The sequence below is a fragment of the Equus przewalskii genome, unplaced genomic scaffold (assembly GCF_037783145.1).
Source record: "Equus przewalskii isolate Varuska unplaced genomic scaffold, EquPr2 ChrUn-9, whole genome shotgun sequence".
In the NCBI taxonomy this organism is placed as follows: domain Eukaryota; kingdom Metazoa; phylum Chordata; class Mammalia; order Perissodactyla; family Equidae; genus Equus; species Equus przewalskii.
In genome coordinates, this window is record NW_027228757.1 from 1509661 (window position 1) to 1523994 (window position 14334).

A 14334-nucleotide genomic window follows, 5' to 3' on the forward strand; every position below is an offset into this window, starting at 1 on the left:
CCAGATGAAAACAAAGGATTATTATGCTGGATGTTTTCCAATTTCGTATTATAGCTCTCCTTTATTGAACATGGTTAAAAGGAATGTGTGAATGAAACGTATTTTTAAAAGAAATACAAATTATATTTGGAAAAACATTCTTCAAAAAGAACAGTGGACAGAAGTTTCAACAGAAAAATTTCCCAGTGTAAAGTTTCTTCTAGTGCCTGTGTCTACTGCCTAAATAGAGGAGTATAGTGATAGTACCTTCATTTATTTCTGTATTTAATTCAAGGCCACCTGAAAACTTTTGAATTTTAGCATTTTCTGTCCAGAGAGTAGTACATTTGTTTAAAACAAAACAACCTAGTTTTTAAATATCTTTTATTCACTTATGTTTAAAATACATACAGAACTCTAATTAATTAACTCGAATGTTGGTAACATCTAGTCTTTGAGAACGGATCCTGTTTTCAAGAGCCCAAGTCATTGTAGCTATTCGTTTAAGAAAATTTGCTCTTTCTGCTATTAAGTGGTGAACATCATTAATAGTCCTGTTTTGGGGGAGGATTTGGTAGGTGCCCGTTTCCTGGTTTCCTCATTAGATTTGGCCAAATTAGTTTATCACAAACAGTAAACAACCTTGAGTAAATTGTTACTCACTTTAGAGGTCCTCCATGTGTCCCTTATCACTTCCTCCTTTCTTGTGTGTAAATAGTTGTTTCATAATGTAAGTTTTAACTTCTTTGTGTGTGTGTGCATCCCCCGAGTATGGGCCTCTACCAAAGGGCCTTTTGTAAGAGTCGCCTGGCTGGGTCTGGAGACCTGGAGGGAGCCGGCCGTCCCCGGAGGGGCGGGGCCGGTGGCGGGCGTCACGGGGCGGCCCCGCCCCTCCGGCCGGTGGCGCCATCTTCCCGGCTGCGGGAGGGGTCACAGGTCAGTGCCGGAGCCTCGCGGCGAGGGAAGGAGGACGGAGTGGGAGCTCTGACCGGCCGTGGCGGTCACGTCCCGCCGGGTAGGAGGAGCGGGGTCTCGGCCGGTGAAGCGGAGGGTGGGGGCTCGGTGGCGGGCTGAGGTGCGCTGGGGGAGGGGAGCTGTCGCGGAGGAGAAGGGGGAGGGGGCGGAACCTCCGGGTGCCGCGGGCGTGAGAGGACCCCTGCGGCCTCAGGGCAGTTCCTTTGGTCCCCAAACCTCAGCTTTCTCCCTGCTGTGCCGGTGCCCCAGTCTGAAAAGAAATTCTGAATTTCTTTGTCTCTTCTTTCTTCTTCTCTCGGGAAAAAGTAGTAATTCGGGAAACCTGTGATGTGTTACAGGACTGAAGTGTCCTGCAGGGAAGGGGAGCATGTGGGGTTTGTTAGGGCCGCCAGAAAGGCGGCAGTAGGGAGCAGGCGTCACGGACCCGAGTCTGAGAAGGTGGGGCACTGGCTCCGGACTGTCGTCACGGTGTCTCCAACCTGGATTAAATATTTTCTTCTTTCTCAAGGTGCCTTTTCCTCGGGGCAGCCCAAGCTTCTCCAAGAGGACAATGGATTCTGGAAGTCGCCCAGGTGGGAGCTGCTGTAGCAGCCCTGCAGGACTCTCACGCGAATACAAGCTAGTGATGCTGGGCGCCGGTGGTGTGGGGAAAAGTGGTAGGTGACATTTTTCTTCCATTTTACAAGAAGGACTAAAAGTACTCAAAACAAATGACCTCCACCCAAACCACTTGGGAGACTGGTTATCATGCAATGTTGATACTGAAAATTCTTTCTGTGGGTCACTTTTGTGTAGACTCTAACTTTCATTTCTTGTTTCGAAGCCATGACCATGCAGTTCATCAGCCACCGATTCCCAGAAGATCATGACCCCACCATCGGTAAGTCAGATGATCACTTAGGTTTCCAAAGAAACCCCATAAAAGTCTTCTAGTGTCAATTTTTGAAACAGTTTTAAACTATTTATATTTTGAGCCTCTTTTGCTGTCTGATTCAGGATTTATTTAACAACAAGAGTATCATAGCAGTTGGTAAACAAATGACTATTTCTTTTTCCTATATGTCTCCTTAACTTTATATGTACATAAGCCATCTTTAGTGTCTGTCTTTTATTGAACATTAATGGGACACTTTCTTTGTCATATTCTTATGGTTGGTGTACTGTATTGCCAGATTAAAGGAAAAGTTTAAAGACAACTTAACAGAAGCCTTTTGCTGTCACCTCTCTAAGGGTCTGACTTGAGACTGACTCTGTAACTATGAGTCAGCTGGTTTGAACTTCCACAAAAGGAAGCAGAAAAACAAGTAGAGCCAGCCTGCTGAACTCTTACAACCCAGACTTGCAGAGCCCGGACTTTTTCTACTCAGAGCCCTTCATTACTTCCTTATACCTTGGGTTCATTACATGGCAAAGTCTTCCCTCGTGTCTTTTATAATCCTTAACGCTTTATTGTTGGCAAAACACTATTAAAGTAAAAAGTAGTTTTGTTTTGCCTTTTAAAAGATTTTTAATTGCTGTTCGCTACAAAGACTAAGAAGGTTACCATCCTTCCTGAACCATAAGGAAGCAGGTTTGATTCTAAGGGGTCGTATCCCAGGATAAAAGAAAAATGGGTGTGGGGAAAGGGGAGGACACAGAAGTCTGCCATACTGCTGGTGTTTTCAGGATGTGACACTTTCTCTCAACAAATCTCCAAAAAGGATTTCCATTGGGTCAGGCCTCTGCTGCTCTGTTTTCCACAAAGCCAGTGAGCGTTCTGTGCTAACCCAGCTTTGGGTGTGGTTATTTTATATAGTAGATGCTTCTGTGGATTAGGGGAAATAGAAACAGGTCTTGTTTTTCATTTACTGTATTAAATTTAGAACATTGTTCAGAGATTCAAACTATGGTGGGAATTCTAGGAATAAAATCAATTTAGGGCTTAGGATAATTTACTTAGAGCTCCAGAAATACCTCTTCTTTAAAGTAAGACTCATATACTGTGTCTCCTGAGTTACTTTTTTGAATCTATTGATTTTTTTTTTTCCAAATCAGCTACTCTCCTGACAATATTATCTGATTCAACAGCAAATACTTTGTCTCTTGAGTTTCTATTATGTGCCAAGCACTGTGGTAGGCCCTGGGGGGTACAGTGGTGAGGAAAAAGATGGTGTCTGCTCTCATTGGGTTTATAACTTAGTGCTTTTTGTTTCAAACTTTGGCTACTAACTCCAAGAAGAGAAACTTTACATTGTAACCAGTACACATTTAAGCATGTGTGTGTACATGTATGTATACAGGTGCACATATGTGTAGGTAATTAACATATCGTCAAACTATAGTTACCTCACTGCTTATGGTTTGTGGTGCACTCTGGTTTCTTCTCTTTTGGTTTAGGTTTCTGCTTGTTTGTTTTAATGCTGGTCCAAACCCAATAAAATCATTCACAACTCACTAATCCTAATGGATCATGACCTGTAGTTTGGGAAACATTGATATAGTGGGCCCTTCATCTTTGAGGAAGAGTCAGAAGCAAGGGTTCAAGAAAAAATGTTAAGAGGAAATACATCAGGATGTAAGCAGCAGTTGTTCTAATGATGAAAATATTGAGTGGGCTTTTTCTCTTTTTTTTTTTTACTTTCCTGTATTTTCCAAGGTTACTATAATAATATGCATAAAGAAATTTGCTTTCATAGAGGAGAAATTATGACAATATGGATTATTTAGAAAATAGTAAAGTAAGTTATGATTTTTCTCTTTTCTATAGTATTAAAATTAGGAGGAATTATAGCATATGGTTAAGTACGTAAGGCTTTGAGTCAAGCAGCCCTTGGTTTTAATTCTGGTTATATCATTAATTAACTGTGTAATATGGGGAACACATTTAGTGTTTTAGAGTTTAATTTTCTTCATGTTTAAAATGAAGATAATAATGCCTACTTCATTGGATTATTATGACTATTGAATGAGTTAATGTATATAAATTACTTAGTATAATGCCTGGCATCTAATAACTGTTTAATAAATGGTAAAGTTACTTTTCTGGCCTAATATTTTAAAAAAGATCTCTCAGAATCCTTTTTTTAGCTTAGAATTGTAGGTGAAGTCTTATTAAGCTGTGGATAAACTTACATACATCATCGCTTATGTGAAAAAAATAATAAAAACCTTAGTTGAAGACCTAATTTATTTATCTCAATGGATTTAGCATGTTTCCTGAGAAAATTTGGGCACTTAAAGAACTGCTTTTCCATGAGACAGATTTTAAAATAAGGTTGCATATTCCTGCGTTTATGAGTTTATAGACACCTTTCTTCCCTCCTGTAGAAGATGCTTATAAAATCCGGATCCGTATTGATGATGAGCCTGCCAATCTGGACATTTTGGATACGGCTGGACAGGTATTAAATCTTAGAATGCTCTGAGTAAGAGTCTTTTCCCTCTAGTGAAGGGGCAGGAAGGCTTATGCAGAGAAGATCACTAGTTCATCTCTTTTAATTTTTCATGCACTCTGACTCAGGATAGCAGGTAATCAGCATCTCTCTTCTTTAATCTGAAATGAATGCTCATCTGTGTGTAGTTCTAGGTTGCACCAATACATTGATGACCTTGTTTCCCTCCAGGCAGAGTTTACAGCTATGCGAGATCAGTATATGAGGGCAGGAGAAGGGTTTATCATCTGTTATTCTATCACTGATCGTCGAAGTTTCCATGAAGTTCGGGAGTTTAAACAGCTTATTTATCGAGTTCGTCGGACTGATGATACACCTGTGGTTCTTGTGGGAAACAAGTCTGACCTAAAGCAGCTAAGACAGGTAAGGATAGAGTTGAAAATGCTGTCTGTCATCTTGTGGGATTAGTCATTTTTGTTTCTCTGTTTATAGAGTCCTTTGCCTTAAAATAAAAATTCAAAATTAGCTTCTCCCTAACCTTGAAAATTTCCCTATATCTACTAATTTTTTTGTTATTTTGGATAAAATTTAGATTTTAGCAATCACTTTTCAGGACAAAATCCACAGGATAGTAATCACATGACAAATAGAATACCCATTAAGTGACAGATGATAGAATATTCAATTCCAAAAACCTCAGAAATAAATCTGTTTATGTCAGGAGAAACTTTGGTTAAACTTCAAGATGTACTTCCTGTTGGTGAGGATTATGAGCCCTGGAAGGGGAGAATAAGAGAAATTGCAGAGGATTTTGGAATAACTGATACCTTTCAAGTTAGTGACATTGTTTAAAATTTTGCTGTTTGGTGTAAACTTAAAGGTGGAGTGAAATGGGCACATTTCATAACTACTCCTGAAAGCAATGAATGGTGCAAACCTTTTTGGAAGTAGTTGGACAGTAGTTAAATTCATAATGCTTCTCAGTTAATCCCCATTTGAAAAATCTATTCAGGGATTTACGTATAAAATATTTGTTGCCAGGTTATTTATGGTAGCAGAAGATTGGAAAAGAATCTAAATGTACAAATTAAGAGAAATTATGGTATTTCCATAATTGGTTATATCAGTTTTAGGTTCCTTATAGTTTTTAGCATTATAGTTTAAGTATGTATTTCTTTGCCTGTGTTTTCCTTTCTTAAAAGGAAAAGTATGAGGGGGCTGGCCCAGTGGTGCAGCAGTTAAGTTTGCATGCTCCACTTTGGCGGTCCAGGGTTCGCCAGTTCAGATCCCGGAGGCAGATCTGTGCACCTCTTAGCAAGCCATGCTGTGGCAGGCGTCCCACACATAAAGTAGAGGAAGATGGGCACAGATGTTAGCTCAAGGTCTATCTTCCTCAGCAAAAAAAAAAAGAGGATTGCTGGCAGATGTTAGCTCAGGGCTAATCTTCCTCAAAAGCAAGTAAATAAGTAAAATGAAAAGTATGAAGAAAATGAAAATGGCATATTTGGCGTTTTTTTCAGTAACATTGGATTATAACATTGTCTGACTTTCAAGTGTACATCATAATATATTTCAAATTCTGTGTAGATTACATCATGTTCACCACCCAAAGACTAATTACAATCCATCACCATACACATGTGCCTAGTTACCCCTTTCTCCCTCCTCCCTCCCACTTCCCCTCTGGTTACCACCCATCCAATCTCTGTTGCTATGTGTTTGTTCGTCATCATTTTTATCTTCTACTTATGAGTGAGATCATATGGTATTTGACTTTCTTCCTCTGACTTGACTTATTTCACTTAGCATGATACCCTCAGGGTCCATCCATGTTATCACAAATGGCCGGATTTCATCACTTCTTATGGCTGAGTAGTATTCCATTGTGTATATACACACCGCATCTTCTTTATCCATTTGTCCCTTGATGGGCACCTAGGTTGCTTCCAAGTCTTGGCTATTGTGAATAATGCTGCAAGGAACATAGGGGTGCATGTATCTTTAAAAATGGCGTATTTGATATCTGTAACTATTCCCTGTCCCAAAAAGTTATCTTTAAAATAGACAAGAAATAGAATCACATAATTTGAAGGCAGAAGAAATCTTAGAAGTTATGTAATCCAGCCTCTCCCCCCGACCCAGCATTACAAAAATCACTACACTCTACTTGAACACCTCCAGAGTTGAGGAGCTGTCTTCCTTTTAAGGTAGCCCTTTCATTTTTTGGGACAATTGTAATTGTTTTCCACTGTTACCACTATAAATTTTCTCATGTGTACATTTTTAAAGGTCACCAAGGAAGAAGGATTGGCTTTGGCCCGGGAATTCAGCTGTCCCTTTTTTGAGACCTCTGCTGCCTACCGCTACTACATTGATGATGTATTCCATGCCCTTGTGCGGGAGATACGTAGGAAAGAAAAGGAGGCAGTACTGGCCATGGAGAAAAAATCGAAACCCAAAAACAGCGTATGGAGGAGACTGAAATCACCCTTCCGGAAGAAGAAAGATTCTGTAACTTGAAGGGAAGCTGTGGAGTGTTTATCTGTGACCTGCACTGCCTGATCAGAGCAGTCCAGTAACCTGCGTTAGTGAGCGTGGTGCTTGCTCTTTCTCCTGTTAGGACCGTTATTTTAAAAGTAACTGATGAAGGGGACATGCCTACTAGAGGTTTTCAATGATGTGGTATTTAAAATATTGTCTCTTAGCTAATTCTGATTTATTAACCCGGTGGAGCACTGTCTACTTTTAAATTGTCTCATTAGAATTTGATCACCCATGTTTTGGGTTCTGTTGCTGATATTAATTAGTTAATGTAAATTGTTTATACCCAGGGGAATATGTATGCCATATGTGTTTGACTAAGCTCACAAGAGGAATTTTTTGCCGTGCACTACTCCATGTTATCTTTCAACTCCAGTTTCCTGGGACTATCCCAGAGAAGGACCTCAGTCTTTTCTATTCACACTGTGCTTCCTAGAGACAGAACAAAAACCCTGTAGGGAAATCCATGCTAAAGAGATTGGTGTTAACGTTCAGCAAATAGCGGTGGAACTGACTCCTGTTGCAGATTGTAGAGTGATGAGATCTGGGGAGATCAGGCTGTATGTTTGCAGGAACTTGGCTAGAAAAAGGTAGGATCAGAACAGTGTTCCCAGTACGAACCTGGCTTTTCTAAGAAGTGCACATTTGACCCAAATGCACTGGGATGGATAAGACAAACAGAAGCATATCAAATGTAATGAAGGTTTCTCCTATGAGGTTATTTTACTCCTCCTTTCAGGGTTTGCCTTTCTTTAGCTTCAAAGGTAAACACTTTGGGAACTATTACTGGATTACTAAACTCTTGTTTAATCTAAATCCCTGGTTGGAACAGCCATTGCCTTGTACAGGTTTATCTTTTCCCTGGATATGCATGCATCAATACATTTACAATAATTGCTTCCTCGTGCTTTCCCTGAGCTTCCCTGTGCTCCTTTGAAGATATAGCCCTGGCAGAATGGTTTTTAGACCCTTTGTCAGACTGACTGCATTTTCCACATGGAAGAGACATCAGGAGTTTGAGTAATTGTGTATGTGCCTCCTTGATGTTGACAATCACTAGACTCAGTGCTCTAAGAAAGCCCTTGGTATTTCTGTTTAATGAGCCAGTCTTGAAGCTTTAAAATTCCCATATGTTGAGTTTCTCATTGAAGATTTCTTTACAAAGACATTGCTGAGTTCACCTCAGGGTTGTCTGAGCCTTAACAAAGCTTAGCCTAAGAGAATACCACTTCAATACCTGTGCGTAGTTGAGAAACTGTTGTCCTGGGAAGAAACAGCTTTAAATATTGGTGGTAAGCTCTCTCTTCTAGAATCAGGATTGTTTTGATATCTGAACTTGTTATATGTGGAGATTAAGTGCAAAAGTGCTAAGAGTAATGTGTGTCACTAAAGCAGTGTTTGTGTCCACTTTAAACTCTAAGAACATGACTTTGTGTAGCACCTCTTAAAAGGGCACAGCTCAACTTACTGTTTTCCATTTTTATTACAGGCAGAAGGACAGGGTTGTTATGTTTTTCCTTATAATCAATGGTATATGCCCTAGGTTTAAAGAAAAGTGATGGTTGTAACTCTTAGCTGAGTAGTGGTCCCTGTTCAAACTCCTGGAAATGTTTTTGCTACCAAATAAATCATGTTTTATGGTACTCAAGCCATCCAGAAGTGAAAGGCCCAGAATTTGAATCTATGCAGGACAAAAATCTTGCAGGAATCAAAGCACTTTGGAGAAGCATGAAAAGAAATACAGTGCAATTCTGTTTTAACAGTATTTCACCACATTTAAACTAGCTTGGAGCCTTTTAAGTTTAATGCCTTAACTTCTCATTACTAGTGACCTACGGAATTGTTATTAGCATCAAGCAGGAAGTTGACAGCTATTTCATTATTTGAGATAGTCAAGGCAGCAGACAACATTGCTAGAAGGAAAGATCTGTAAGACAGGAGGGAATTGGTATTGTATATAAGAAAAATAACAAATTAGTGTTTTTAAGACTATCACTGTCATATATTTGATTGTTGGATTAATTAGCCCATTAATTAGTATTAAGAATTCTATTCATGGTGCTAAATAGTTTGAGGGGTATAAAATGTCTTAAGTCATAGCTCTATTCTTAGTGATCATATGGTGTATGTAATTTATAAGCTCTAAGTAGTCAGCTTTATCCAATTTGAGGGCATTAAAATCAATTACTGCCTGGAACTTTGAAGAGAAAAATTCAGGGACAAGTTGAAAAGCACTGGAACTGTTCATGTCCATACTAGATTGGTAAATTGCAAAATTTAGAAGCTAGCCTTTAGAATTAGCTGTTTAGAATTCAGAAAGGGATATATGTCTTAACTTCGTGATATATTAGCAAAAATTGGTCTACTGTGATGTTTGGGGAGGAGAGGGGAGAGAAAAGTTTTTCCCTTATGCACTTGTATATGAAGATGGTTTGTATGACACAATACAAAACTTTTAAACAACTTGTTGGGCTTTTCCTTTACTTACCTATGTCTGGGTAGAAATGTTTGGAATCATCGCAAAGGATCATTTTAAGAAAAAAATTTAATACCATGAGATTTTACATTCTGGAAAATATTGATTTAAAAAAATTGAATGCCCAGCATGTACAGAACACCCTTGTCAAGTGGTAGGGAGCAGGCCATGGAATGCCCCTTCGTTCAGAGGTTACCTCTTTGGTGGAGAGACAGGAAAAACTCATTGAAAATGATAGCCCATTTGCCACCTGATCAAGAGTTAATGTTTGAAGTATGTATACTAAATGTGAGAGAATGAGGAATAATTTTTTCTGTGAAAGTCATTTCTTTTATCATCACTACTATAAATGGGCATCAGTGTTGGTAGAGAGGACTTAGTTTGGACGTTAAGGGAATGTATTTTTGTGTCTTCATTATTTAACATTTATTGAGTGGGTCAGTAACTGTCAGTGTGGTCCACCATTGAAATGGGCAATGGAGGAAATATAAAATATCCCTGATCGTGAGCTCTGGTAAAATTTGCATATACAAAACAACTGGAGGTCAATCTTAAGGTAGTAGATTATGTGCTTCAGACTGGGAATGTTGTAGGAATTCAGAGAGGGAAGGAATTAGTATGGCTGGAGCTGACTCGAATAGCTAATGGGAGCTAAAGCTCCTGGTAAATACTCGTAGTCTTGTACTTTTTCCAAACTCAATCTTGAGAAGGGTGAGATGTAGAAAAATTTGAAGTCTTATTTTTTATGAGTCCTTATTAACTTTGACAAGCACTTGGCTTTAAAAGATGGTTCAATACTGAAAATAGATTTGCAGTAATCCTGGATTTGCTCAAGCTTCAAATTAAAGTTTATTTTCAAATTGTTCTTCCCACATTTCAGCAGCTCAGCTGGAACTGAAACTTAGGTGGTATTACCATACAGGGAAGTAGTTGGAAATCCTAGTTCTCTGACTAAAAAGAGTATCACCCTGTGCTCTAAATGTTCTCACTGCACGAATTAATTTTGTCTTTCTCCCCTTTTTCCCCACTAAGAATTGCTGTGAATTAATTAGGTATAGCATAAATTATAATAAATAAATTAAGAAAATGGCAACTGTATTTTTATTTTACTCAGAAGTTTTGACAGTTTTTTCAGTGAAAGTTGGGAGATGAGTCTGTTGCTATTCTTCCGTGGTTTATTGGTTAACTGTGTTTCAGTGGTGTGCTATGCACCTGTTTGTCTAGACTGCACCCATATCCACAAAGAAAGCCAGAGCTGGCTTAGCTCTTGTCTGCAGAAAGCACATTCTCCTTTGATGAGTTGAACTGAATTGACTTGCCTCCCACTTGGTGTCACTATGTAGGAGCAGAGGACCACGTGTGGCCTGGAGGAACCAGGATGGATTTTAGTTTAGGAAATGGGGTCAGACAGCATAAGTGGGTCAACCCATCTATAGAGCCCTGCAGACCCGTTTCCCTTCACTGTCCAGATGGTCAGGGCTGGAGTGTGGCCAGCTTCCTTAGGCTAAAATGAGTTAGTTAACTAAGGACTTCTAACACATGGGTTCTGCTCCTGGGGGGTTATCATTAATTGGGAGGACAGGGCAATAAATAGGCAACATAAAAGCAAAGACATTACATTGAGTTATTAAAAGAATACATTGAAAGATCTAGGATTAAATTGATAGGTGGAATTAGACCATGAAGATTTCTCAAAATTGTAGTTTGGAGAGGAGGAAAAGTGTGACGTGAAACGAGGAAAGTCTTAAGAGTCATGTACGTAAGACAACTGAGCCAAGATTTGAGACTGGGAAAGTCAAGACTATCGTGTTGTACATGGAATGAGCATCAAGAAGCAAGGTTGAGGTTAAAGGGTAAGAGCTGGGATATAGCAAGAGACCAATAGGGCAGGACTAATTGGGTGGAAAGCTGTGAAGGCCAGCCAGAGGTGTGCATGGTTCCCAGATACCTGGTTGCTCGGGATCAGAAACAGCTGGGGAGTTGTTTTGCTTTTCATTTTCTCAGCCCCTGGAAATTTTGATTTGATCTCTGATAGGACCCAGGAATCTATATTAAAACAAAAACCTCCCCAGGTGCTTCTGAGTGTAGCTGTTCCTAGATCAGGAATCACCGAGCTGGATGGTGTGGCAGTGTCTGGGGAGATCGCTGGAGGACTGTAAAGCAGTGATAGGTTGTAGTTAACAGGTGGGGGAAATTCTGGTGGCTATGGACAGAATGGTGGGCTGGGGAGCAGCTGGGAGTAAGCAACAAGAAGGATGCTGTAATAGTTCACAACTAAGGAAACAAGGGATTCAGCTGTGGGGACAAGAAAAATAAACTCATGCCTTGTTATGAAGGAAACCACCAGATAGAACAAAGAACTGTTAGGTCTTAATGTTTGGGATATTCTGAAATTTCCAGTCAACTTTTAAACATGACTTGGCCTTGAGACAAAATTACTGAAATGTTTTAGCTTTGTCTAATAGACCTTGCTTTAAAAAAAACCCCAAAACTGTGATGAGCAGCTTTGGGTTCAGAGTGTACATTCCTCAGCACACATGATCGTATTGTTAAGTCACCCAGTTTTTTTAACAAAAGCTGCTGGGGTGGGGACATGTGTCATTTCCTGCCCTTCCCAGAGCTGGTTATTGCTAGAGTTTATTACAGTTTGCTCTGAGCCAGAAGAAAGTCGCTCCAGAAACATCCCCCGCCAGATGCTTTCCCTAGTTTCCTTGCAGAGGAGTGTGTAGGTGAGGGAGTGGAGGCAGAGAAACTGGGGGTTTATATGAAGGTGAGTCCAAATATGTGCTCAAACACAGCGTAATCCAACATAAAATCTCTGCTGGTCCGGGAAGGCATGCATGCACATCAATTTAGTCAGAAATAATTGGCACAGTCCCACCCAAAACATTATAGCCACTCTTATTTTCATATCCTTAGACTCCTCAAAAGAATCTATGGGTCTAGTTGCAGCTAATACCCACCCACCACTGCCACCACCCAAAAAACAATAACAAAAACAAAACAACTCTAGACCAAACTTCTTTTGAAACTCTGACTCAGAATAAGTAGGAAGAAGAGGCGAAGTCTTTCCGTGTTTGCTCTAGGTCTGCTTCCTGGACAATATTTTGTTCCTGCCTGTCTGTCTGCTGTCAACAAATCTTTATTGAGTGCCTGATGCTTGCCAGGTATTGTGTTGGGTGTTGGGAATTCAACAGTGAATAAAAACAAGCACACAGTTCCTGGAGTCTCAGTTCTGTTCTTTGGGCGCCTCTAATTCTAATGTGCAAAATCTCACATCAGAGGTTTGGATCAAATGACGAGAGAGTGAGATGGGGTAAAGGACAAGTGAAAATTTCAACTACTTTGTAAACAATTAAGTGTTAACTTGGAAACATTCCTGAGAAGAGGCCGATTTGATGTGAGTGAATGAAATCATGAAAATGTCCAGTTTCATATTATTATTGCAAATAACCCTCTAAAACTTTTTTTTTTTTTGAGGAAGATTAGCCCTGAGCTAACTACTGCCAATCCTCCTCTTTTTGCTGAAGAAGGCTGGCCCTGAGCTAACATCCGTGCCCATCTTCCTGTATTTTATACATGGGACGCCTACCACAGCCTGGCGTGCCATGCAGTGCCATGTCTGCACCCGGGATCCAAACCAGTGAACCCCGGGCCGCCAAGAAGCAGAACATGCACACTTAACCGCTGCACCACCGGGCTGGCCCTAAAACATTCTTGAGGACATTGGCCTCAAGATCATAAACACATTCTAATTTGCATTACTTCCCATTAAGCTCTGTTTGCATCTTTCTTTGAAGGCTCCACCGGTAGCGATGGTAGAAAAATATAGGTTCTGGAGTTAGACTGCCACAGTGCACATGCATCCAGGCTCCATTGCTTATGAGCTGTGTAACTTGAAACAAGTCATTTAAACTCTCTGGACTTTAGTTTTCTCATCTGTTAAATGAGGATAATAATAGCACATATCCAGCAGGGTTGTTGGAAGGATTAAATGAGTTTTAAAGGTATAAAGTGCTTAAAACAGTGCCCAGCATTGGTAAACATTCAATCATGTTAGCTATTGTTGCTATTATTATTAAAAAGAAAGTGAGTCCCTTTTTATGGCCCTCTCAGAGCTATTCAATTAAATTGAGGTTTAATATAACATTTGAGGTGAATTTACCAGCTCCAAAGGCTTGAACACAAGAGCAGTTAATGAGTTCCCAGGCTTTTATCCAGATTTTTCTGTTAGCACATCTATTCCTGGGCCTCCTGAGCCTTAACACCTCCTCTAGGAGTTTGTTCCTGAATGCCAAGCAGAGTTTTGAGCATTTCTTAGCGGTGCTCAGAAGGTAGTATTTAACATAGTGTGGTATTAGGCACTTGGGACACTCCTCAGTTTACTAGCTTATAAAAGTTATTAAGAATAATGTCCTCAGCTTTCTGAAAAATATGCCCTATGGCTAAACTTCTGTTGCTCTTGAATTATTTGAGGAAGACACCAAGCACTAGGCTTTTTTTCAAAGCACAGGTGTCGGGGAGGGATGAGATCAGAATGTGAGGTGGTTAGCAGGTTGGCGACTCCTTTCTGAGAGTTTGTTATAAGGAGGTCACAGGAGAAAATACCTTGGACTGAGAGGTACAATAGCAAACAATGTGGTGTCCTTTGTTCGTTGCCCACCCAGCATCCATTCCTCCTTCCAAAGGAAATGACATTTTGTTCAAGAATCCACCCATTTCCCATACTCAGTTCCAGGGCAGTCCTAAATGGCCTAAAGATAATCCTATCCTCCTTGCCTGTGATTGGTTCAGAAATGACCACGTGAAACATTTTGGGCCAGCAAGATTAGAGGAGAGAATAGCTAGAGGCTTCTGGGAATGGCCTACCTTATTTTTGCTACAGGAGAGGTCCTGTAGCAATCTCCTCTTTCCCCTGGAAGTGAATGGGGAAGCATGGGGCCCTGGAAGTGGTTCTCTAAGCATCACTAAAGCCTCAGGGTTAAGTTAACA

The 14334-nt window shown here is 40.2% G+C and overlaps 1 protein-coding gene across 1 annotated transcript; it reads left to right on the forward strand.

The window, feature by feature from the left end:
* Positions 1-829: 829 nt before the first annotated feature.
* On the forward strand, positions 830-10429 carry RIT1 (Ras like without CAAX 1). Its single transcript, XM_070608676.1, has 6 exons — positions 830-994; positions 1463-1610; positions 1778-1834; positions 4261-4334; positions 4557-4748; positions 6615-10429. The coding sequence occupies exons 2-6, from the start codon at positions 1505-1507 to the stop codon at positions 6843-6845; spliced, it is 660 nt and encodes a 219-aa protein (XP_070464777.1). The 5' UTR covers positions 830-994; positions 1463-1504; the 3' UTR covers positions 6846-10429.
* Positions 10430-14334: the final 3905 nt, after the last annotated feature.